At 39.0% G+C, this 25,409-nt stretch overlaps 1 protein-coding gene across 1 annotated transcript; it reads left to right on the top strand.

The window, feature by feature from the left end:
• Window positions 1–151: 151 nt before the first annotated feature.
• On the top strand, window positions 152–25,340 carry pcca (propionyl-CoA carboxylase subunit alpha). The gene is made up of 23 exons (XM_040139332.1): window positions 152–301; window positions 2,169–2,246; window positions 2,550–2,597; window positions 2,908–2,976; window positions 3,856–3,969; window positions 4,356–4,409; window positions 6,383–6,514; window positions 7,696–7,732; window positions 9,754–9,832; window positions 11,574–11,676; window positions 13,007–13,101; window positions 15,101–15,251; window positions 16,378–16,521; window positions 17,504–17,578; window positions 17,803–17,871; window positions 17,984–18,059; window positions 18,166–18,379; window positions 20,506–20,608; window positions 20,934–21,032; window positions 21,173–21,226; window positions 22,041–22,181; window positions 24,333–24,410; window positions 24,509–25,340. The coding sequence occupies exons 1-23, from the start codon at window positions 248–250 to the stop codon at window positions 24,575–24,577; spliced, it is 2,136 nt and encodes a 711-aa protein (XP_039995266.1). The 5' UTR covers window positions 152–247; the 3' UTR covers window positions 24,578–25,340.
• The last annotated feature ends 69 nt before the right edge of the window (window positions 25,341–25,409 follow it).

The raw sequence follows: 25,409 nt of genomic DNA, 5'->3' as shown, positions 1-25,409 counted from the left end.
GGCTAGGGCAGGTTTAGGCAGACTACGACGTATCTGTATAGTAAGACATAGGCCTTAAAGGGCAAAAGTAGCAATGGCGTTATTACACCAGTGGGAGGCAGCAATACACTAGACCGTGTCTAGTCTTCCGGAAGAAAGAAAAAGAGGAAGAAGAAGAATGGCGTTAACGCCTCCCTCTCCACCACTCCGGACGCTGTAAATCCGAAACGTCCTTGCGTCGTGGTGGTTACCGTCACAGTTGGGCGACATGGCTGCGCAGAGTTTCTCTCCGTCTCTGACCAGGCTGCTGTTCACTGTAAAGGTGAGCCGAGCACAGACCTTGAAAAAGCGCCAGCTCGTCCGGGGAAAAGCAAATGTAACATCCTAGCTTGGGGTGTGTGGGGGTAGAAGTATGGAGCACAACAGGGACATTCTCAGTGATTACATTTAACTGGATGATGTTCCGTCTGCTAGCGACTAGCGGGACGGTCCTTGAAGATTATTGATGAGACGATAAGAGTGAGTGAGCACCTTGTTAGAGGTGTGGCAAAGGTTGTTGCTAAGAGCTTGATAAGTAAACAATGGTGCATGGCGTTTCTTCGGTCAGAGAGAGTATGAATCAAGTGTATTATAAACGTTATCTCAGACTGACAGTCTTGCTACCAAACGGGGATATGAAAAGTTGGTGCCGTTGTTTAATATATAAGTGTTACTGGCCAAAGGGTCAGCACCAAATATTACGTGCAAGGCGTCGGTTTTAATTCACGAAACAACCTGAAACTTATTTCTCTCCGACTCGTGACCTCATCTGTCGTTGACTCTTGACCAGCATGTCCATTGTAAAGTAAGGGCGGTACTTTGGTCAAACAACACAAACTTAATTAGGAAATGTTGACACAGGGCCAAACGGCTTTGGCCCGTTGGTCTTCACGCCACCTCCAGATCAATTTCAGAAGCGAATTCCGATTTTCATGTCAACAAGATTTTTGCACATGAAGCACCGAATGACTGCAGAGCAGCACCTTGAACAAAAAGTCCTATTCAATTTCTGCGTAGACAGTATCAGGTGCCTGGCAGTTCAGGTATACGCATGGAGGCACAACAGTCAAGGTGTGTGTGCTGGCTCTTTACGGCTGGCTAAGAGTCACTAATTATGTGGAGGGGTCACCATGCTCACTCTTGTTTAAGAGTGGTATGATATCAGTTGGTAATTTCCTTGCGGCTTTTGCATCATGTGCCATGTGTCTTTCTTTGTCACTCCAACAAGCACTGCTGCATAACCGATCTGGTGTGTGCAGTGCAGCTTCAGTACTGGTATTTGCATCAAAGTTTTTTCTACCTGCTCAGACAACCTCTTATAACAAGTGGAAAGAAATCCTGAAGAACCCTTTCATATATGTTGAGTTTTACTTTTCATGCTGGTCCAAATAGCTATTTGTTTCCATTTAGTTCTGTATAGTATGGAAATTAATTATAAGACCTGCTTATGTTGTCTAATTGATGCTCTCTGTGATGGGCATATGTAAATGCATACGTAAGGAAAGTGCCAATGATCTGCTGATAGATTTACTGATCAGACGTATTGGACAGAAATCATTACAAAACAGTGGATACCTGGAATGGACAGAATATCATCAAATTGCTAAGATGGTTTGTAAAATGATTAGTTATGAGGTTAAGCGATTTATAGTAACTGGGCCAAAACATGCAAAACCACTGTTCTAGTTTTTTAAAGCTTCTGTATAATGATTTAAAATAATAGATGACATTTGCTAGTCAAGTCATCACACCTGCTTGTACAGTGCATCATACAGCAGCAGTAGTCTGTAGTCATTAAATTGATGAATTAGCTGTGTAACGTTACACACAGTTTGAAAAGTGTGCAATTGATTTATGTTAGTGATTAAATCTTCCAAAACAGAATAGAATCAAACAAAGGCCATTTATGACCATTTAAGGCAGTCTGAACCTGCTGAATATAAAGGATGTTTTCCTTGCAACATATTTTAGTGTGTCATAGAAATGAAAATAACAATTGATAAGCAAAATAGAAAATGGAGTTGATTAAATCTAAATGTATACTGAACCCTTACACATACCACTTACAGCAACCCTAATGCAATACAATTAAGGAATGTAGAGGAAACGATATATTAGCCTAATACCATGTATCTGTATGTGTTTTGCAGTATGCCTCACTCCAGTCCAGATGTTGTGCAGTGCACAGCAAGGCTCAATATTCCACAGTCTACAATCCCAGTGAAAAGGTAATGCATAGCTCTCCTTTCTTTCTCTTCCCTCCTGTTTGTCCATAATCATTAAATAATTCAACCATTAGCTGTTGACACTGAAGAAAATTGCTAAATTCAATCATTGCGAGGCAAGATCTGATTTATGTATGAAACTGATAAGGAGTGTGATTTCTGAATCAAATTGCCTTGCTTATTGAGTTAGAGGGTAAAGAAAGTGTCGTTTGTTAATCTTCTCATTGACAAATAGGTGAAGTAAAGAAAGTCCTTGTTGTATCAATGACAAAACTGTGCTAATCTGTCTTTTGTTTCCTTCCACAGACCTTTGATAAGATTCTCATCGCTAACAGAGGAGAGATTGCTTGCAGAGTAAGAGTGGTTCACACACAGATATGAACTGTAAATGAAATCTAACTGAAACTGTTGGTGGATTACTGTTGAACACGAGAGGACATACTCTAACTGACACTTGCCCTCACACCACCCCAAATGAAGGAGCTTGAAAAGAAAACCCCATAAAGCAGATTTTTAATACGTCTGCAAAATTATCATTTGGGCCACAAACTTAACTTAATGCTTTTTTTCATTATTTAATTAATTCTACATTTCCACTATAACACATAGCAACCAGTACCGTAGAGTGAGACATCAGTGTCAATGTTGTTTGTTTTCCCATCAGGTGATCAAGACGTGTAAGAAGATGGGCATCCAGACTGTAGCTGTTCACAGTGATGTAGACTCCAGTGCTGTGAGTATCCATAAATTTAGGATTGAATCCCATAGATCCCTATGTTTCCAAGGAAATGCTTGCCAACAGCTACTCCTTTTTCCCAAAAAACTTACCAGTGGGACCCAGGGAATTTTAGCCTATGTGTTTATGTACTGAAAACTATTGTATTTCCCAAAACAAAAACACATTTTCTAAACCTCATTATTGTTATCATGCTGACTTAGCTTAAGTCCATCCTTGATATGCTGACATAACAGTAACATCACTGCATCAACCTCTCACTGCATGTGGTTCTTCTTCTGGTAAGTGTGAACAAAGTAAAGTGCGAAACCTGCAAACAAAATCTATGTATCATGCATGCAGGCCTCCATCCCCAAATGAGAGACTAGGGCAGTGTTCAACAGGTAGAGCATAGAGTGAGGAAGATCAAATGTAAGAACTGAATGTCCAAGAACAATTCTCTGAACCACTGAAACAACTTGCCGAAATGGCATATGCAACAGATTTTCCTGCATGCAGTAGGAGCCTCAGTTAGTACTATGCAGACGGAATTGCTGTTCTGTCTTAATCCTGAACATTTTAGTGTTTTGTTTTGTTTTTTTTTTGGTTATTGCTAAATTTCTTGTGACTGAAAGACGCATCAAGTACATCGTTAATACATATCCCAGAATTTATGTTGAAACTAAATGTGTAGTATCACCCGTGGAGGTACTGGAAATCCATTGTATAAACCGTGTAAATGTAATCCTGGTGAAATTTTTAAATTCCCTGTTCAGGACACACAAACAGACAGTTGGAATAGGTGGTAACAGTGTTCCAAGTGTATGCCAAGTCTGTATCTCACTTTGTACTGCTGAGGTGACTGGACTTAATTTCCCGGTGTATGTGTGTATCTAGGTCCATACAAAGATGGCTGATGAGGCAGTATGTGTTGGCCCCGCCCCCACCAGTAAAAGCTACCTGAACATGGATGCCATCATGGATGCCATCAGAGCGACTGGAGCACAAGCTGTAAGCATTTATATAGCTTTTATTATGTCATGTGACTGTTGTAAATTGCATGAATAACATTCTGTGTACTTTATACACATGCTCATCAAGACAATTTACAGTATATTGTAGCTACTCTAAACAGTGAATCATCTACCTGCATCTCAATACACAGAGCTGTGTCAAGAGGTTCAGTTAATACAAAGTTAGTATACACGTTTAAACTGCTATCTCTCTGCAGTCAGGGTAACATCCATCCATCTAGTGAGATGCTGGTGGTGCCAAATATTTCTCTACCTTTTAATTTCTAGAATACATCCACAGTTATATAATCTCAAAGCTATAGCCTTGTGTGTGAGAGCCTTTGAAACCCAACAAATAAAGTTTTAATATTTTCCTCTCTAAAGGTTCATCCTGGCTATGGGTTTCTCTCTGAAAACAAAGAGTTTGCAAAACGACTGGTGAGTAATACATAGCATCAGCTACACACCAATATACTCTCACTTCACTGCCATGAGTTCATAAATGAGTTAATGACAATCAAATGCTACAGTGTGAATTTGTGTTTGTCCGTTTTTTTTGTTTTTTTCAGTAAAGAAATGCAGTTGTCACTGCTTTGTTCAGTCTTTGACCTATTTTGATGTATTTTAGTCTCTTTAACTTGAATAAATATGTCAAGGAATCATCAACAAATGTTAAGTGAAAGTATGGAAAAAAAAAAAAACATGAATACTGAAATACTTTACTCATATAAATACTTTTATGACCAGTTATTACTTTGTGGTCTCTTTTTGGACACTTTGTGTGGAAAGTAAATGGGGCAAGATTCTGTTATTGTAACATACTATAGCTCAACCATACTAGTATGAAACACATCCATGGTGACTCCATCTGCTATGTAAACAGTAGTTTTCGACAAGTGTTCCCTGAACTGAACGCACTTAAAGTGTACTTACTGAAGCTGTCATGCTAACTGTGGGTAATAATGGGTATTTGACTAGCACCTACTTATTTTCACAAAGATAGCAAGGAAATTATGTCAACCCTTTTCAATGACCTATCCAGTTTTCATCATTATTTGGTCATAAAATGTGATCTGATAGTCATCTAAGTCACACTTATAGACAAACACAATGTGCTTATGCTAATAATACACAATTTTAATCTGTCATGTCTTATGTAACACATCCATTCTCTGTGCTGGTGGAAAAAGAAAGTGAACTCTTGGATTTCTTCACTGGTCGAACCTCCTTTGGCAGCAATAACCTCAAACAAGCGCTCTGGTAGCTGTGGATAAGACCTGCAAAATGTTCAGGAGGAAATTTGGACCATTCTTTCTACAGAACTGCTTCAGCTCAGCCATATTCTTGTTGTTTAGCATGGTGTCCTGCTACTGACACCATGCCTGTTCAATGATTCTCATACGGTAGAGTCATGAATAGAGATGTTAACCAGCTCCAGTGATTTACTTTAAGTCTTTAGCTGTCACTCTAGGCTTCTTTTTTACCTGACTGAATATTCTGCATGGTGCCTTTGGAGTCATCTCAGCTGGGTGCCCATTTCTAGGGAGAGTAGCCAAAGAACTAAACCGTCTCCATTATAGACAGTTTGTCTAACTGTGGACTGATGGATATCTCAACTCTTTGAGATGACTTTGTATCCCTTTCCAGCTTTATGCAAGTCAACAATTCTTCATCCTAAATCTTCTGAGATCGTTTTTTTGCATTGTATTTTTCAAGGTACTGATGTGATCAGTAGATGCTTGTTGTGAATAGGAATCTCAATGTTTTTGTCTGACATATTTTAAGACATCTTTGTACATAATTCAGATAATTTGAAAGGGATCACTTACTACTTCTTGCTACCTTAAGAGCAGTTGAGTATGGAAGTTTATCCTTGACCTTGGGCTCAGTGTGTGTGGCAAAATAATCTCAACTCAAGGTTGGCCATGAGATGCCGTTGAAAGCTTATTCGTCACACATAACTGAAATTATTTTGTTAGCATTTATGAAACTACACCTCCCATAAGATTTTAACAATACTTTGATTTTTACTTAATGCTCAAATAAAAGTTAATGCATCCTTGTTTAAAGGCATAGTTCAACATTCCATTCCATCTCAACATCTCACTCCCTGAAAGCAAATAGGCCAATTTACCAAAATTTTAAATTATTGCTTTAAATGACCATGCTCAAGTTTTACTCGCCATTATGATATTAGTTACTAAAACATGGACAATAAATCCCAGTATTTTGTTTCATCTTTTTATGAAGGTGGATCATAGAAATATTAAATGCAAACACACTGTGTGTTATGTGTAATGGAGCTTGCCAGGCAGTGGGTGGGATTCAGCTTTTTGTTCTCTATGTGGTATTATTATAAGTCTGACATAGTAAATCTAAATCTCATGGTGTTGTTGTTGTTTTGTTGCTAGGCAGCAGAGGGCGTGACATTCATTGGCCCAGACACCCATGCTATCCAGGCAATGGGAGATAAAATTGAGAGCAAGCTGATTGCTAAGGCTGCTAAGGTCAACACTATTCCAGGATTTGATGGAGTTGTCAAGGTATGGGCACACATACACAGTACTGCATGTGTTCAAGGAGAACATATGCACCACAGCAATGGCATTTGGGAAGGGGTGGGGCAGGTAGTGGCAGTTGTTCTTTATGAGCTGTTCTTCTCTAATCAGAGTTTTTAAATCAGCATTATTGTTTATGAACACCGTGAGCAATACCAAAAGTACTGTATGCCTGATTGTTTACTGTTACATATAGAGTACAACAATACAACAGTTTTTTTTTTTTTTCATTCAACCCACACATGATCCACAACATTTTTACCAGAAACAGCAGCATTACAAAAACAGTCATCACATGCAAGTGACTTTGACCTGTAGTTTCACAATTGTTTGGTATCTATAATATTCACTTACCACTGAGATCCATCAGCTTGCAGACAAACACATCATACTTATCTGTGATTCTGAGACAGAAATCTGAGAAGAATCACCAAGCAGTCATCCTAAAAATGTGTGTTATTGCATTTAAGTGGATTAATTAACCAATTCCATTCCTGATAAAGACACAGGTTTTCGGTGTATTCTTTGCCTCATTCTGGTCCACCAAACCATATTGGGCTCATTACTGTCCGCTGAGGGCTGGAGAGTGGAAAAACACTGAATCTTTGGTTGGTGGAAACAGCAATTCTAGTGTGTGTTTTTTTTTTACAAGAGAAAAGAATTTAAGGATGAGGACTAACTGGCTGTGTTGGCAAATGCCCATTTGGTTAACTTTACCACGTCCGATATAGAGCAGCACACAGCTGCCTCATTAAGCAGCTGTAGGTAGGAAGCATCTGGGACTGTCTCTTGTGCAGTGAATGAGACAGTTCCAAACTAGACAAGTTTCCTGAAAAATACATTATTCAAATCTAACCATTGTATTAATCAAGGTGGAGATTTCAGTATTCTGTTTCACTTACAACCCAAGCGATCCTATCAAACAACACTACACAATGACAGTTTTATCGAGACACATTAACTGCTTCATAGTTGAAACCATTAAGACAAGTCTTACTGACAGTATGTTCGTAAGCCAGTCACATCTTTTCCCAAGTTCAATTCACCAACTACAAGAGATTTAGAGCATGACAGTTCTTCAGACATGTTCATAGTTGCAGTACATAGAAATGGACCTGCAGGTATAATTCAAAGCCTAACCCTAACCCATAACCTTTTTCTCTCAGACTGCTGAGGAAGCTGTGAAGATCGCAAAGGACATTGGTAAGTCGTCACTTCTCCACACACTGAGAGTCTACAGAATATGTTACTTTGTGTGACAGAATTGTTCTCCCATTCGTTCTACCCCATATCCCCTACTGTTGAGAGTTTAGGTGCTTGTCCCTTAGCTCTTTTCATCTCAATCAGCTGCTTTTGGTAGCCATTAAGCTTCCAGTAGAATTCTGATTTAGATTGGTCCAACCAAATTTGTTGGATTTCCTGCATGGATTTGTCTTTTCAAGGCACGCCACATGTTTTCAATAGCGCTTGAGGTTAGGACTTCGGGAGGGCCTCTCCAAAAGCTTAATTTTAGTTAGATTTAGCCATCCCAAAACCACTTTCATGTATGTGTCCCATGGGAACACCCACATGCATTCAAAATTTAACTTTCTAACTGAAATTTCTAGCTGATATTTGGTGTTGTCCGGAGGTATTCTGAGGTAATCTTCCTTCTTCGTAAATCCATCCACTTAATGCAGTGCACGAGTTGCAACACAGTTGCAGCAGTTGCACTGGTGGTAGCAGAACAGCCCCAGAGCATGACATTGCCATCATGGTTCACTGTGGGTACTGTACTTAGGGTTGAATGCTTCACCTTCTTATCTGCAAAGATGCATGTTGTTATTGAGGCCAAATAAACATAACTTTGTTTCCGCTGATCACAAAACAAGGTTTTTTATTATGCATCCGTGCTGGCGACAGCCATAGCATTATATTTTTGGGTTATCCATATGTCTGTCTGTCCCATTCTCGTGAATGGTTTATCTCAAGAATGCCTCGAAGGAATGTCTTAAAATTTAGCACAGACGTTCACTTGAAATCAAGGATGAACTGATTAGATTTTGGTGGTCTATCGTTAAGGTCCCTGTGACCCCACGTAATACATTTTTAGCCATAACTCAATAGTTCATACACGAATGATTACAAAATTTCACACAAATGTCTAATGAAATAAATTGGAGTGATGATGTTTTATATCTAAAAGGTCAAAGGTCACCTTGCCCGTCATCATAATGTTCTGCAAAAACACTTTTCTGGCCATTATTCAATGCTATAACTCAGGAACAGAAGGAAAGATTATGACGACATTTCCCATTTGGTAGAAAATTGATGAAATTGGTGACACTAGTCTTGGGTGCCCACCTGGAATATGAGTGAGTGATAGATCTTCGGTGCTGCCAGGTTGAAAAGTCTGCACTACATACAGTATATTTTGGACATATATGGATGTAAACTGCAACTGGTTAGCAGAGGCATACACACCGTGAGGCAGTAATCCTAGTTTATGCATGTGATCATGAACAAACTTGAGTCAAGCTTTAAGGTGCCGATTTTAGCTCTTGTGACCTGAAGTTGTTTTGGCCCCAGGTGACATTCTTGTCTTGTGTAATTCTGATACGCGCTTTCTCAGATCTGTACTGAGCTCTATGGACTTTACCATTGTGATGTTTGTGGCTCATTTTAATGTGTGCAGTCAAACAACCCCAGAGAGACGTTTCCAACTCTATTGAATCATAATCAGAAAGCTAAGAGGGAATCTCAAGTTAAATTTTAGAACCTACTGTACCCAAAGATATGTGTATATTTGAGATATCAGATTTTGACATTTTTACTAGACCTACAAAAAATGTGTCAAAGAAACCAAATTTATTTGTTTTTCTGCTTCTTCATCACAAAAAACATTTTCCAATCATTCTATCACAGAAAAAGAACAGTTGTAGAAATCAATAAAATCCCCAAATTGTCATGGTATGAATGTCCCTTATGTATGTAGACTTTTGATGGCAACTGTGAACTGTCTTCACACAGCTCTGTTTGCAGGTAGTGCACCTCTCTGACACTTTAGTATATTGCAGTTTTGAATATAGTTTAGTAGACTATTAAACTACTCTGATGTTAATGTCAAATCTCATTTCTGGTGGTACTTGTGGTCAGATTTGTGTGGTTAAACCAAGGTAAAAATTCACTTTTAAGAGAATATGTTTTTCAGTTATGGTGTTGCCTTATCTTTGTGTTGTTGCTAGGCTACCCAGTGATGATCAAAGCATCTGCAGGAGGAGGAGGGAAAGGAATGAGGATTTCTTGGAATGATGAAGAGACAAGGTATTGTATTCCTAGTTCTATAGCACCCTCAATGTACAGTTAGGTGCAGTATTTGGACAGTGACACAGTTTTTCATAATTTTGCCTCTGTACACCACCACACAGGTTTTGAAACACAGCCTGATGGCTGTGTTTGAAATGCAGACTTTCATATTTAATTCAAGGGGTTTCCCAAAAATTCTGAATGAACCGTTTAGGAATTACAGCCATTTTTATACATTGTCCCTCATTTTCAGAAAAAGTAATTAGACAATTGACAATTGATCAGTTTCATGTCCAGCTGTGGCCTGTTACCTCATTATTTCATCACAAATTAAGCAGATAAAAGGTCAGTAGTTGATTCCAAGGGTTGAATTTGCATTTGGTAGCTGTTCATGGGGACACTCAATATGCGGTCCAAAGAGGTGTCTATGCAAATGAAGGTGGCCATCAATAGGCTGAAATAACAAAACAAACTTATCAGCAAGGTAGCAGAAACTTTAGGGTGGCCAAATCAACAATTTAGGATATCCTTAAAGAGAATGAATGCACTGGCAAGCTCAGCAACACCAAAAAGTCTAGAAGACCTTGGAAGACCACTAAAGTGGATGATCACAGAATTCTTTCCTTTTTGAAGAAAACCCCTTAACAACATCTATCCAGGTCAAGAACACTCTGAAGGAGGTAGGCGAATCCTTGTCAAAGTCTACAATTAAGAGACACCTTCAATAATGTAATTACGAAGGGTTTACCACAAGGTGCGAACCACTGGTAACACTCAAGAACAGAGACCAGATTAAATTTTGCCAGAAAACATCTAAAAAAAAAAAAAAAAAAAAAGCCTGTCCAGTTCTGGAACAAAATTCTCTGGACAGATGAAACCAAGATTAAATGTACCAGAATGATAGGGAGAGAAGAATATAGAGGAGGAAAGGAATGGTTCATGATCCAAAGCATACCACATCATCTGTGAAACATGCTGGAGGCAGTTTTATGGCATGGGCACGTATGGATGGATTCTGAAGTTTATAAAGCTATACTGTCTGCTCACATTCAGTCAAATTTTGCAAAACTGATAGGACGGTGCTTCACAGTACAGATGGATAATGACCCAAAACATACTGCGAAAGCAACCCAAGAGCTTCTCAAGGCAAAGAAATAGAATATTCTTCGATGGTCAAGTCAGTCACCTGACCTCAACCCCACTGAGCATGCTTTTCTCTTACTGAAGACAAAAACTGTGAGCAGAAAGACTGATAAACAAGAAGCCGAACAAAGGTAGCCAACCAAAGGTTGCTGCAATAAAGGCCTGGCAAAGCATCTCAAGGGAGGAAACTCAGCATTTGGTGATGTCCATGGGTTCTAGACGTCAGGCAGTCATTGACTACAGAGGATTTTCATCTAAGTATTAAAAATACTCTTTTGTTAATAATTATGTTGATTTGTCCAATTACTTTTTAGCCTCTGAAAGTGAGGGACTATGTATACAAATGGTCGTAAAACTTAAACAGTTAATGCCTTTTTTTTTTTTTTTTTTTTCCCCCCAATCTGGCTTCAATTAAAGCCGAAAGTATACACTTCAATAACATCTGTAATGGCTTCGTTTCAAATTTGTTGTGGTGTACTGAAAAGAAAATAACTGTATCGATAGGTGTGTGTGTGTGTGTGTGTGTGTGTGTGTGTGTGTGTGTGTGTGTGTGTATAACTGCTGCATCTTTTATTTGTGTGTGTGTGTTTGTTTGTGTGTGTCCATACCGTTACAGGGAAGGTTTCCGGTTTTCATCCCAGGAGGCAGAATCGAGCTTTGGAGACGACAGGCTGCTTATTGAGAAGTACATAGACAACCCCAGACACATAGAGATACAGGTATAAGATGCATGCACACAGAGGTCTGATGTCATATAATGTTGACAATTTGCACACATAGTGTGAGAGGGGGCTCAGAATGTACCAGTTTTACAAATATTTAGCAGTTTTCTTGACCTGGCATCTGCCATTTGAATGCTCAGTAATTAATCATTAATTATTTCTACAAAAAAATCAGAAATACAAATACAAAGAAGAATCTTGTTCCAGAACAGGGCAGGCTTTTTTAGATGTTTTCTGGCAAAGTCTAACCTGGCCTTTCTGTGCTTGAGTGTTACCAGTGGTTTGCACCTTGTGGTAAACCATCTGTATTTGCATTAATGAAGGCGTGTCTTTATTGTAGACTTTGACAAGGATATGCCTACCTTCTCAAGAGTGTTCTTGATCTGGCTAGATGTTGTGAAGGGTTTTTTCTTTACCAAGGAAAGAATTCTGTGATCATCCACTTTAGTTGTCTTTTGTCTTCCAGGCCTTTTGGATTTGCTGAGCTCGCCAGTACATTTCTCCTTTTTAAGAATGTACCAGATTTTTGATTTGGCAACTCCTAACATTTCTGCTATCTGTCTAATAGGTTTGTTTTGGTTTTTCAGCCTATTGATGGCCACCTTCATTTGCATAGACACCTCTTTGGACTGCATATTGAGAGTTCCCATGAACAGCTACCAAATGCAAAGTCAACACTTGGAATCAACTCCACACCTTTTATCTGCTCAGTTTGTCATGAAATAACAAGGGAATGGGCCCCACCTGCACATGAAACTGATCAACTGTCTATTGTCCCATTACTTTTGAGCCTCTGAAAATGAGGAACTATATATAAAAATGGCCGCAGTTCCTAAATAGTTAATACAATATTTTTGGGAAACCCCTTGAATTAAAGCTGAAAGTCTACACTTCAATCAATGGCTTTGTTTCAGATCCATTGTGGTGGTGTAGTGAGGTAAAATTACAAAAATTGTGTCACTGTCCAAATACTTATGGACCTAACTCTACATAGAACTTAGGTTATATCTATGTATATACACCATTCTGCCACAACAGGTAACTGGTTTTAATGTGGTGGCTGATGTGTGTTTATATATAAGTGAATGGGGAAAGTCATCTCAGGCTTGTGGACCCCCAATGTATGTATAGTGCTGATGTTTTTATGTGGATATGAATATAATTACCAGTATTTTCAATGTTCTAGGCCTTAGTTTTTATTTCCAATGACAGAATTCCAGTAAAAATAGGTGTAATGTATGTTCTAGAGTGTGTCCAGGACATCTAGTTTTAATAATTAAACTTGATTGACATGAATGTCAATAAGAACACTTTGTGTTTCTTAAAGGTGCTGGCTGATAAACATGGTAATGCTCTGTGGCTGAATGAGAGGGAGTGCTCCATCCAGAGGCGGAACCAGAAGGTGGTGGAAGAGGCTCCAAGGTTAGTGAGTCTTTCAGCTCATGGTAGTTCTTTTGTTTTAAATCAATATGGACCATTGTAATCAACTTGCTTTAACAGAAGAGGGTCTGGAATTTGTAGTAAAGACTGCAGTTACAGCAGCAATGGGCAACTGAAAATAACTTTAATAAGGTGAAAATTTCCAGTGGAGGTAAAGGTGGATAGTAGATATGACCTTGCTTTGAAGGTTCAATATGTCACCTCTTCTGTACAGTTCTGCCTAGTAAAAAGCTATGACCAGCAGCGCTCATGTTCTTCAGCAGTGTAGTTACACCAGAGTTAAAGCCATACTGGACATTTCCACTAAATTTAATGTTAACTATTGTACTTTCCTTTACTTGAACAGCTTAGCCAACATTGCAAACACCTATTATGTTGTAGTATTGCCTCATTTTTAGATTAATGTATGATGATCTGCGCTCTTGATTCAGTAAGACTGCAATAGTCTAATATTGGATCGTCTGCTGAGTTTCATTGTTAATATGGTTGGAAACATGATTTCATCAGCATAAATCTCAATACCCTTTACCATACTTGTATGTTTTTCACTTTGACATTTGAAAATAATCGATTAGATAATGTTGTTAAAGGTATATGTCTGAGGCTATAAATTTACCTGCATCAAAGTTTGTGTCATTTTTCCACTAGTCCGTGTATGGGTCAGAGAACCCAGTGAGCTTAAAGCTGCAAAGAGCACATTATCTGGAAGAGGTTTGATAAAGCCAACTCACGTCGGAAATCATTTAGAGCTGAATTGGTATCTTTTTACTTGGATTTCAATTCATAAGCTTTCACTCTTTTTACATTGTCCAATATATGGCTGAGTCATTAAAACTGATTTATAAAAATGTGTGTTGCTGGTTTGTAATGCCTAATTGAATTACTTCTGTCTTTTATAGAGAGTACAATGTAGACAATAGGAAATAACTAAAAATCCTTAATTAACCGACTCAGGTGACTCACCAGCATTCCTCAGTATGTGAGGATTGGTTTTGAAAAAGTGTATTATTAATAATAAGTTTGTGTTTTCAATGCTGAAACTGAATTATCGTGAATTTATTATAAGTATAATTATAATCTGATGCTATGAAAGAGTGATTTTTCACCTGTGTTATGTCATTTATGTCAATAACTCTTCTACATCTACACTCACTGAGCTTTTTATTAGGAACATCAAACTATTACTGGGTAGGGCCTTCCTTTGCTCTCAAACCAGCCTCAGTGCTTCGAGGTATGGAAATATGCCTTTGAGATTTTGGTTCATGTTGACATTATTGCATCAAATAATTTCTGCAGATTTGTCAGCTGCAATCATTCATGCTTCCAATCTCCCATTCTACAACGTCTCAAAGGCGTTCCATTGGTTTCAGATTTGGTGACTGGGGTGGCCACTAAACTCACTGTCATGTTCATGAAACCAGTTTGAGATGACTTTTGCATTGTGACATGGTGCATTATCTTGCTGGAAGTAGCCATTAGAAGATTTTTTGTTTTTTGGCGTCATTCTGACTAAACTCTAGAGACTGTGAAAATCCCAGGAGATCAGCAGTTTCAGAAATACTCAATCCATCCTGTCTGGAACCAGCAATCATGCCACGGTCAGAGTCACTTAGCTCACATTTTTCCCCATTCTGATGTTTGATGTGAATATTAGCCGAAGCTCTTGACCTGTATCTGCATGAGTTTATGCATCGCACTGCTGCCACTTGATTGGCTGATTGGATAATTGCATGAATAAGCAGGTGTGTTCTTAATAAAGTACTCAGTGAGTGTACCGCGTATATCTTAGCAGCCCGGCCACTTGTACATTAATCAGCACTAAAGAGATAGGGGTTCACGATTTTGTGAATTTTTAGTGTATTTGAAATAAACAATTAGGATTGTTGTTTTTTTTAAATCTAAAGCTGTAGAATTTGTATCTATTAGACTCCATTTGCTACACTGAGGTGAGTCTGAGTGTGTAGTGTTGTGTCCTCTCTAGCACTTTCCTGGACCCAGTGACCCGGCGGGCAATGGGTGAGCAGGCAGTGCAGCTGGCCAAGGCTGTGCAGTACTCCTCTGCTGGCACCGTGGAGTTCCTGGTTGATTCTAAGAAGAACTTCTACTTCCTGGAGATGAACACACGACTACAGGTCAGTATAGGGCTGTGTGTGTGTGTGTGTGTGTGTGTGTGTGTGTGTGTGTGTGTGTGTGTGTGTGTGTGTGTGTGTGTGTGTGTGTGTGTGTGTGTGTGTGGATGTGTCTTTATGTGGGCATAGACACAGTTCTGACAGTCGGGTTTACATTGAGTTTTTAATTGCTTATTTCTTTTGCCTTTTTCACTTGGAAACACCCACTGAGGAACAAGAGAGCCCTTTTCATTTGTTTCCATTTGTACAATGGAAGAAATCCACAAAAAAGGAAAATCGCATAAACAACAAAAGAGGCAAAGAAATCTACAAAATATTTAGGATGCATGAAAACACTAAGGTAGCAGTACAGTATATTTAACGGGAAGAGCATTAACAGTTTAGATTAATCTTGCTGATGATGAAACCACCAGAAATCAGCAGAATAACAAGCTGTAGTATCTGTTGTTAATGGTTCCACGTAGCTGGAGCATCTGAAACTAGAGTTTGTATTTACTGAAGTCTGCAGAGCTAAGTTAATGAGCTCCACATCTCCTAGTGGGAAGTGAGGTCAGATAAAATAGAGGTCTATTTAGAAGAGCTGAACCAGTAACCTCTTCTTGTGTGGAGTGCCAGCTTAGTCTGAGAGTGCAGTGGTGTCCACTTGAACGATCGACATTTAAAAATCTAAGAGCAAGAAGAGTGACAGCTGTCTGCCATGAAGCATATCTCACACTAAACATAAATGAAAGCAGGTTAGTTGATGTGTTATATAAAGTGTTTTTTTTTTTGTTGTTGGTTTTTTTAAGATTTTTTTTTTTTTTTGGAGCAGTGCGCTGAAGCTGAGACAGGAAAAAAAAACTATTAACTCAAGGTGTACTTACAAGCTTTTTCCAGAGCTTTCAACCACATTTCACAGTCTTGCATCAGTGCATGGAGTTGGACTAAGAAATTTTTAACTCTGTGACTCTTGTTCAGTTGTCTCATCTCTGTGACAACTGAACAAACTCCATCTGCTGATGAAGACCTAAGATGCAGCTGAAATACCTGGAAAAGACCAGAAAGGGTTCCTTGAATTTCACACTCAGCAAGCATACTACTAGTTTGCTTGCAGAAACCTGAATCTTCTCTTATTAACCTTTGACCCCAGGTGGAACATCCAATTACGGAGTGCATTACTGGCCTGGACCTGGTGGAGCAGATGATAAGGGTTGCCAGTGGTTACCAACTGCAGCACAAACAGCAAGATATCCCAATAAATGGCTGGGCCATTGAGAGTCGCGTCTATGCTGAGGTTTGTTTGTGTTTGTGTGTTTATATATGTGTGTGTATGATGCTCAGTGTTGTAATAAGGTGCATTTGCAACAGAAATCTCTGTACGGCCGTGTTTGTAAAACACGTACCAATGTGTTAAATGTAGTTACTACATTTTAAGAGCTCACTTTGAAGGTAAGGACTTTATGGAGTGACATGGATCAGGTTTTCTCTCAGTAGAACCAAAGAGTGAGCAATAAGCAGGAAAGAAAAAACAGCAGCTGAAAATGGATTTACCATAGAAACTGCTGGAAGCCCGTGGAAGTGTTCGCCTGCAGTGTTCGTGGAAAGTCTAGATAAAATTAAGTACATAAGATTACAGATTACCAGTTACCTTTTAAGATTCTGCTGTTACAAACATAGTAAGCTAAAAGAACATGACATAGACGGCAAACTGTTCATATCCAGCCAGCTATTTAGATGTATTCATATTTTCCTAGGTTGTTACCACCATTGTGGAGAACAAAGTTCATTAATATGACGTATCATTGTATGTCTCGAGTTAAAGACAAATGCTAATCAGCAAAAAATGCAGTTGTATCCCTCCAAACAACATGTTTCAGGAAATTGATTAGTGGAGGTGGAGATTTTCTTCATACATCCCCTCCTGACTGTGATGTGTCTTTCCTAACTTGTAAGAACTCAGAAGACTTTTTTTTTCCAGTTGCTACACATGTCGCTGCTCTGATAAATCACTGTGAATTGAATACACAATGATATTGATTTATCATTGTCACCTGCAAGACAGTGAAAGAAAATAAAATGTATACAGTATATTGCTACCGTCAGTATAGCATGCAATGACAGCTAAGAAGGAAAAAATTAAAGTATTTTAACTTTAGTATTTCAATTTTAAACATCTAAACCTTTGTTGATGTAACATTCTTCTTATGCTACTGTTGTGAGTGAATCCTGAATTTTCAGTGTTTTCCATTTCTCCATCTGTTTCTCTGTTCTGTTAGGATCCTTACAAGTCTTTTGGTCTTCCCTCTATTGGACGGTTGTCTGAATATCAAGAGCCGCTCAACCTCAGTAATGTAAGTGTATGTGAGGGAGATAAAGACATGAGTCTTAAACCTTCATTAGGCAAGATCAGTTTACTAACAAATTAAAACTGCAGCAGAGAAGAGCTTTCAATCCTGTAGTTTGGAATGTTACCTGGTTTCTCTCTTTTTTTCTAATTACGTTCTCCTCGCACACAATCCACTCAAGTCTCCGTGGGTGACAAAAATGAACATTTTCTTGTCCGTTCCTCTGTCAGGTCCGTGTAGATAGTGGCATCCAGGAGGGCAGTGACATCAGCATCTACTATGATCCCATGATCTCTAAGGTCAGCGATGTATTAAATAGTTTTGGTCGCAACAAGAAAGTAGATTACTAAATTCCACTGTTCCACAAGGGGTTATGGTTCTGCAATTATTTTATGTGGTATTTATTTGTAGTTGGTTACCTATGGATCTACGCGAGCTGAAGCCCTTGCCAGGATGGAGGATGCTCTGGATAACTATGTTATCAGAGGTACACTAACAGATTTTTACAGTGAACATTAGCTAAGACATAGTCATTTTTAAATAGACATAAGTATTTTTCTTTTTGAAATTAAGTTTTTGCATCTTCCCCCGAGGTGTGACCCACAACATTCCCCTCCTGAGGGAAATCATCACCCACCCTCGCTTTATCTCTGGTGATATCAGCACCAGCTTCCTGCCGGAGGTTTATCCAGATGGCTTCAAGGGTCACCAGCTGGAGGTGGACAGACGCAGGGAGCTGCTGGCCTCAGCAGCAGCGCTTTACATCACTGCCCAGCTCCGTTCACAGATGGTTCTGGGCAACCTGAGGTGAGGATGCCAGCAAGGTTGATGTCTTGGGGACCACAGGGGTCAGGTTTGCTACACACCGACCGTACCATCATTTAATCATTTTCTGAAAAATGCAGTGCATTCGAAGAGCCTCACCACTAGCAATCAAGACTTTTTATGATATTGACATAGTTGAAACTAAAATGAAGTTTAAAAAAAGCCCACTGTCGTTGAGCTTATTTGGCTGACCAGTTTTTGCATAGTGTCTGATAGAGTTGGGCTGGTGTAAAAATGTTCAAACTTGTTTAATATTAAGCCAAACACCGTACCAGACCGGTATACAGAATTTTACCACTAGGTGTTGCACTTGACTAAGCAGAGGTAGCGGTAAGGCACCTCTAAGCTGATTTTCAAACCAATATTAAACACTAAATAAGAGGAAGAAAAAAAGCTTGAGGCGTCACCAAGGTCAGCAGGACAACTGAGTGGCACATAATGTTTTTATTTCTCAAAACAGCCATTCGACTTAACTTTTCATCCTATAAACATCAAAATAATGAATAAAATAAGACTTCGGCCTAGTTTTCTTTGACACCAAGTCTACCATCTCCTCTTGTTGTCACCCCAAAAAACACATGAACTTTCTAGTAAAGAGACACAACGTGCGCCTTGTACATCTTCCCCCCTCCCTCTACTGAAGTTTGATCTCCTAGTTGTTGCTGGCCTCGGCTAGGCAGTAAATTGCACATGGCTCGTCAGACACTAGTGGTTCCATTCCAGTCATAATTACTAATGGCGGTTAACCTGGTTTGCATAGAATCAAACCGGTTTAAGCTCTTACACCGAACCGGACCCAACTCTAGTGTGTAGTACTGTTGCAGGGCTCTACGCCTACCTTTATTTTTAGGGGCAATTGTTTGTGCATCTCTTTTTTTTTTTTAACATTAAACATACTATGTGCACAAGGTGTAGGAGCAAGTTGATTTAAATAAGATGACTAAAAAATTTTTAAATATAGATGTAGGAACTAACAGAGGTCAGGAATGCTTTGTGCTTCATTAATATAGACTGCTAATTTTTGTGAGGCATTGCAATTAAGGTAGGGGTTTAATAGCATTTTATCCAATTGGAATCCAGTATTGAAACTGATTTCAGTTTTGAATATGCTTATCAAATCTGAATCTATTCAAAATCCTTATTGAATTTATTTAGGATTAGAGTTCAGCTTTTGACGATTCTCAAGATTCAGCAGAAATCTGTAGGAGAAGAGGACAGCCTGTTTTGAGTGTAAGCCTAATTAATGTTTACCCGTAGGTACAACTTGAAAATGAGATCAGATAAAATAAAACTAATTTCGCCACAGATGCCAGGTATACATAGTAAAATAAAAATTCATAGTAGCAGAAGATATCAATTGTTTTTTTGAAGACATATCACTCTGTCTACCCACTATGGAGAATACACAAACCTGAAAACTGCCAAATTTAAGGCTGATGTCACCTGCCACCTATCGACAAAAGCCACAATAAGCACCAACTAAAAGCGAGAAGCTGCTCCCTGAATGTTTATTGCACTGCTGTTTGCTAATGAGAAAATGGACAGATAAAAGATTCTGTAACAGATTTGTTAGTGTGGGAACTTAGCAAATCTGTGTATCTTGTCAGTCGAGGTGTTAGAACCCAGAGTCACTTGCACTGCTGTGCCTAAATACATTTTTACATTTGCACACTCTAATTTTCATTCTTGAGTGTGAGTGAATGGCTGCAGTGTAGACCTGACCTCTGTTGGCAGCAGTTGACCCCAATCAGTTGAGCCAGCTGAATCAGAAGCAGAAGAAGTTGGTGAGAGGGAGATGTCTGAGATCTGTCTGATGCCTTTCAAGATAATAAACATTTTTCCTGCAGTTCTGATGGGGATGGTGGAGCATTTTGTAAGGATTTTGCTTACTAGCAAAATTGTTAAGCACCAACTAGAAACGTGGTAATGTAGTTGGGTAACATTAAGGTGACATGGTTTAAAAGACCAATTTGGATCTGTAAAATGTCATCCCTAGAATGCCAACTGTAGAGCCAGCTATAGGTGTTGTTCAACTGGATGTTACTCCAGAAATAGAAGCTCTGATGCTTTGGCCGGTATTGACATAAAAAGAGCTCTGTGTGTTGCAGGGTGCCTTCCACCCCTGTGGAATGTAGCCACTGGGAGCTGTGTGTGAAGCTGGGGGAGGGACACCATTCTGCGGAGGTTACCAAATCAGGAAATGTTTATACTGTGAGTATTTAATGTGCCTCCCATGAACAAATTAAATATATCAATATCTACGCTTGAAAACAGAGTGACCCTGAATCATTAGGACCTGCTCTACTGAAAAGATAAGAGAGGAAACATTAAAGCTGTAATGTTAATCCATTTATATGAACAGTTAACTAAAACCCAAGCTCATATTTCAGAAGATAAAATACAGATAAGTGAGTACGGAATAATGCAACTATAATCCCTTTGTAGACTTTCAATAGGATGTCCCATTCTCTTGGTAATGAGTCTAAGACACTGCAGCCATCAGGACACTTAAGAACAGAATAATCTGTGTTTTTAGGTACACGTGGATGGAGGAAAGGTGGAAGTCAGTGGACAGTGGAACCTGGCCTCCCCACTGCTGCCACTCATCATCAATGGCCAACACAGGATGCTACAGGTAACATGCACACACACACACACACACAGGTTCAGGTTGTTAAATTATATCATATCTTTGTTTACCTCACACTAACCACTCAAAGGTCAGTTGTAATGACTACAGATGTAGTGCGGATGCTATTTTGTCTTTTGTTTTAGTGTCTGTCCAGAGATGCTTCAGGAAAGATTGTCCTGCAGTACTTGGGCACATCGGTATGGTAGCATGTCTCCACAAAATTGTAATATAACATAATCACATACACATCATCACACAGGTTACCTTCTCTAGTCCTCATGTTGTCTAAGCAGGCTGAATTTTAGCCTGCTCTCGCACTCCTTCACAAAGAAGAAACATTGTGGCAATTTTTACCTTAGCCAGTGGCATCAAAGTACATCATTGGATCTTGAAGTCCATTGAAACATTCTACAGTGATTAAAAGAATGTTGGCATACATACCTTACCAACAGCTATCACTATTACTATATTAAGATAAGTTTGCTTATTTTTTAAATAGGTCATTCCATAAATTACCAAATTTCAAAACTGATCTTAAAAGTCTGACTTTAAAATATTTCTTCTAAATACTAGTGTTCAAATCCTTCAAGAGGTTCGGCTTTGTAATTTTATATTAGAACTGAATTTTAAAATAAATCCTCTACTAAAGAAACTGTCCTAGCCTCAAGCCCAAGCCTCAACTAGCCTCAAGCAAACTTTACTTCTTTCTAACTCCACAACCCCAGATTTTTTTTTTTTTTCATTTTCAAACTTGTAGTCTTCAGCCCCAGTCGATACTTACTCAAGCGACATCACATGAGCACATTTATCAAAATTCACACAGGTCCCTCTGATGACACAAAAGGCTTTATACAACTCTTTTCACATATGCAGTAGTACTTCCCAAGACCTGTAAACAGACATTACTGTGTAAAAGTGTAGCCCCCCCCCTTTAAAGTGTGACTATGCTCTTTATTTTCAGATATCCTCTTAATCATGGTGCAGTACAAAACCCTATGTATTTTAATGTAGTTTCAGGTTCATGTTCTGTCGAAGTTAGCTACAGAGTTGAACACCTACATGCCAGAGAAAGTTCCAGAAGACACCAGCAGCATCCTGCGTTCACCGATGCCAGGCACAATGGTGACTGTGTCTGTCAAGCCTGGAGATACGGTAACACTTGCCAAAATGTAGAGGTTTACAACATACAGTGGCATGAAAAAATTTGGGCATCTCTGATCAAAATGTCTGTAACTGTGAATAATTAAGTAAGTAGAAGACAAACTGATCTCCTAAGGGCATAAAGTTAAAGGTGAAACATAGTTTTGTTTTTTGTTTTTTTTAAGCAGGATTAGTGTATTACTTTTGTTTTGTACAAGTTTACAGTGAACAAAAGGTAAGGAGCACCATACAAAGGTTTGGGCACCCTAAGAGATTTGAGCTCTCAGATAACTTACCAAGGTCTCAGACATTAATTTGCTGGTCAGGGTTTTGACTTGTTGCCAGTCATCGTTAGGAAAGGCCAGGTTATGCAAATTTCAAAGCGTTATAAATAATCTGACTCCTCAAACTTTGTCCCAACAATCAGCAGCCATGGGCTCCTCTAAGCAGCTGCCTAGCACTCTGAAAATTAAAAAAAATTGATGCGCACAAAGCAGAAAGCTATAAGAAGATAGCAAAGTGTTTTTCAGGTAGCCATTTTCTCATAAAATCGCAGTTAACAGGAACAGTGGAGGTCAAGTTGAGCTCTAGAAGACCAAGAAAACTTTCAGGGAGAACTGCTCGTGGTATTGCTAGAAAGGCAAATAAACCATTTGATTGCAAAAGACCTTCAGGAGGATTTAGCAGACTCTGGTGTGGTGGTGCACTTTTCCGCTGTGTAGCGACACCGGCACAAATATGACTTTCATGAAAGAGTCATTAGAAGAAAAGCTTTCCTGTGTCCTCACCACAAAATTCCGTGTCAGAAGTTTGGAAAGGAACATCTAAACAAGGCTGATATATTTTGGAAACACATCCCGTGGACTTTTGAAATAGGACTTTTTGACCACAATGAGCAAGGTTATGTTTGGAGGAAAAAAAGGGTGCAGAATTTCATGAAAAGAACACCTCTCTAACTGACAAGCACGGGGTTGGGTCGATCACACTTTGGGCTTATGTTGCAGCCAGTAGCATGGGGAACATTTCACTGAAGTGGGAATAATGGACTCAATGAAATAAAAGCAAATTCTGGGAGCAAACATCACACAGTCTGTAAAAAAAGCTGAAGATAAAAAGAGGACCTCTCTTTTTATCTTGGCCCCCAGGCAAGAATTGAAAGACTTTTAGCTGGCTACAAAAAGCGTTTACAAGCTGTGATACTTGCCAAAGGAGATGTTACTAAGTACTGACCATGCAGGGTGCTCAAAGATTTAAAAAAAAAAAGGATTCTTGCTTAAAATATGAAAGAAACCTTACATCTTTAACTTTATGCCTTTTGGAAATCAGGTCACCTTTTACTCACTTAACTATTCAGAGTAACAGAAATTTTGATCAGGGGTACCCACACTTTTCATGCCACTCTAACTACAGACAAGACCTACAGCAATTCTTACTTCACTAGCTGAGGTGTGTGAGTAATAGATGAATGACATGTTAATCAGAAGCCAGTAATCATTACTAACCAATTATCCATTACATTTAACACTTGGGAAAATATATTTACACAATAAAAAACAGTGTTTCCAGATGTGGGTAGACCCCAGAATTTTATAGTTTATTTCTAGTCACTTATTTGAAAGTTACCCGGGAGAATTAACAAAGGGTTATGCCTAGTTGCAGACTACTCCTTAACATTACAAAAAAATGGCGTAAAAATAAAAGCCGTCTCATTGGTGTATATTACTATATAGCCATACTGTAACCTTCATCCACATACTTTCACATACTTTTGGTCATTGTTTGGTCTATGCCCCTTTGTTCCAATGAAAGGATTTCTTGATGCCTCATCATACAGTGATATTTAAGACAATGGTGTGTTTCCATCATTGTGTCAAGAGTTTGGGCTTGTCCCTTTCCTGATTGAACATGACAATGCCTCCATGCACAAAGCCAGGTCCATAAAGAAATGCTTTTCCCAGTTCACTGTGAAAGAACTGACCTCAACCCTGACAAACACGTTTGGAATGAACTGAAATGCTGACTGCTCTTCTCTTGCTCCCTCCCCTTTTTTCAGTTATTTTTCCCTATACTGGGAGACAAGCTGCAAACTTTATTGAGTGAACTCTAATGCCACTAAGCCATCGTTTTTACATCCTCTGGTTGTATGTGTGTGTGTGGTTGTAGGTTGCAGAAGGTCAGGAGATCTGTGTGATTGAAGCCATGAAGATGCAGAACAGTTTGACTGCTTCCAAGCAAGCAAAGGTAACAACATTACAGTGACACTACTTATATCGTCAGTAACTAATGGCATATGGTTCATAGATTGTATGTATGTATGTGTATGTCCTCCTGCCTTCCAGGTTAAGAGTGTCCACTGTAAGCCAGGGGAAACAGTGGGAGAGGGAGACCTGCTGGTAGAGCTCGAATAAAACAGAACCTTTTGAGCTTTTCGAAGTGTAACATCAGCACTGGGATGAGCCTCACTCCCCTCTCAGCCCTTCCAGAGGAACATTCACATTGGCAAACAGACTGAACAATAACAGATGCTTGATTTATTTTGCCAGTGGTCAGTCTCCACAGTGGTTCCTAACAGAGTTTAGTGTCCCTGATGGTGACTCAAAGCTAAGCTGTATCAGCTGTGCTAAACTGTCTTCTCCACATGTTAGACACCTTCATGTGCTCTTCTTGTGAACCCTTCCTTACTGCAACTGTTTTGTGTGTTTTCTAGACCTGATTGTTAGTTTTTGTTAAAGGATCGTTTCAACCTAATTACAAAACTATTATTTTCTCATTTTACTCCCATGTTGCCTGGCCTTGCAGATAGTTTCTGTTTACGTGCCAAGGTTTTGAGATACCTGAATAGGTAAAGGGTGCTGCCACTCCATTACAATGGAAGGGCATAGACTTTTGGTTTATAAGCTGCAGCTGAGTTTTTCAAATGTATTTTTTTAGAATTTAGATTTTGGAATTTTTCAGAGATTCGAGAACAAAAAATAAAAAACGTACTCATCTCTATTTTACTGGAACTGGAGCAGAGACAGATATCTCAAAACATCATTGGAGACAACCAAGACATTACAGTATGTGTAGCTCGATACCACTCAAGGTAAGAAGGAAAAATGTCTGTTGTAATTTGGTTTAACTGACACTAAAGGCACTACATAAAACTAATAAAGGGCACTTTTCCACATACTGTAACTGTGACTGAACTGCTGTCTGGCTACATCAGAAACAACAGTTAAAATACAAAAAGAGATGGTG

Source organism: Xiphias gladius, chromosome 11, assembly GCF_016859285.1.
Source record: "Xiphias gladius isolate SHS-SW01 ecotype Sanya breed wild chromosome 11, ASM1685928v1, whole genome shotgun sequence".
Classification (NCBI taxonomy): domain Eukaryota; kingdom Metazoa; phylum Chordata; class Actinopteri; order Istiophoriformes; family Xiphiidae; genus Xiphias; species Xiphias gladius.
The sequence above is the reverse complement of the archived record's forward strand: the minus strand, read 5'-3'. Positions and strand labels throughout refer to the sequence as shown.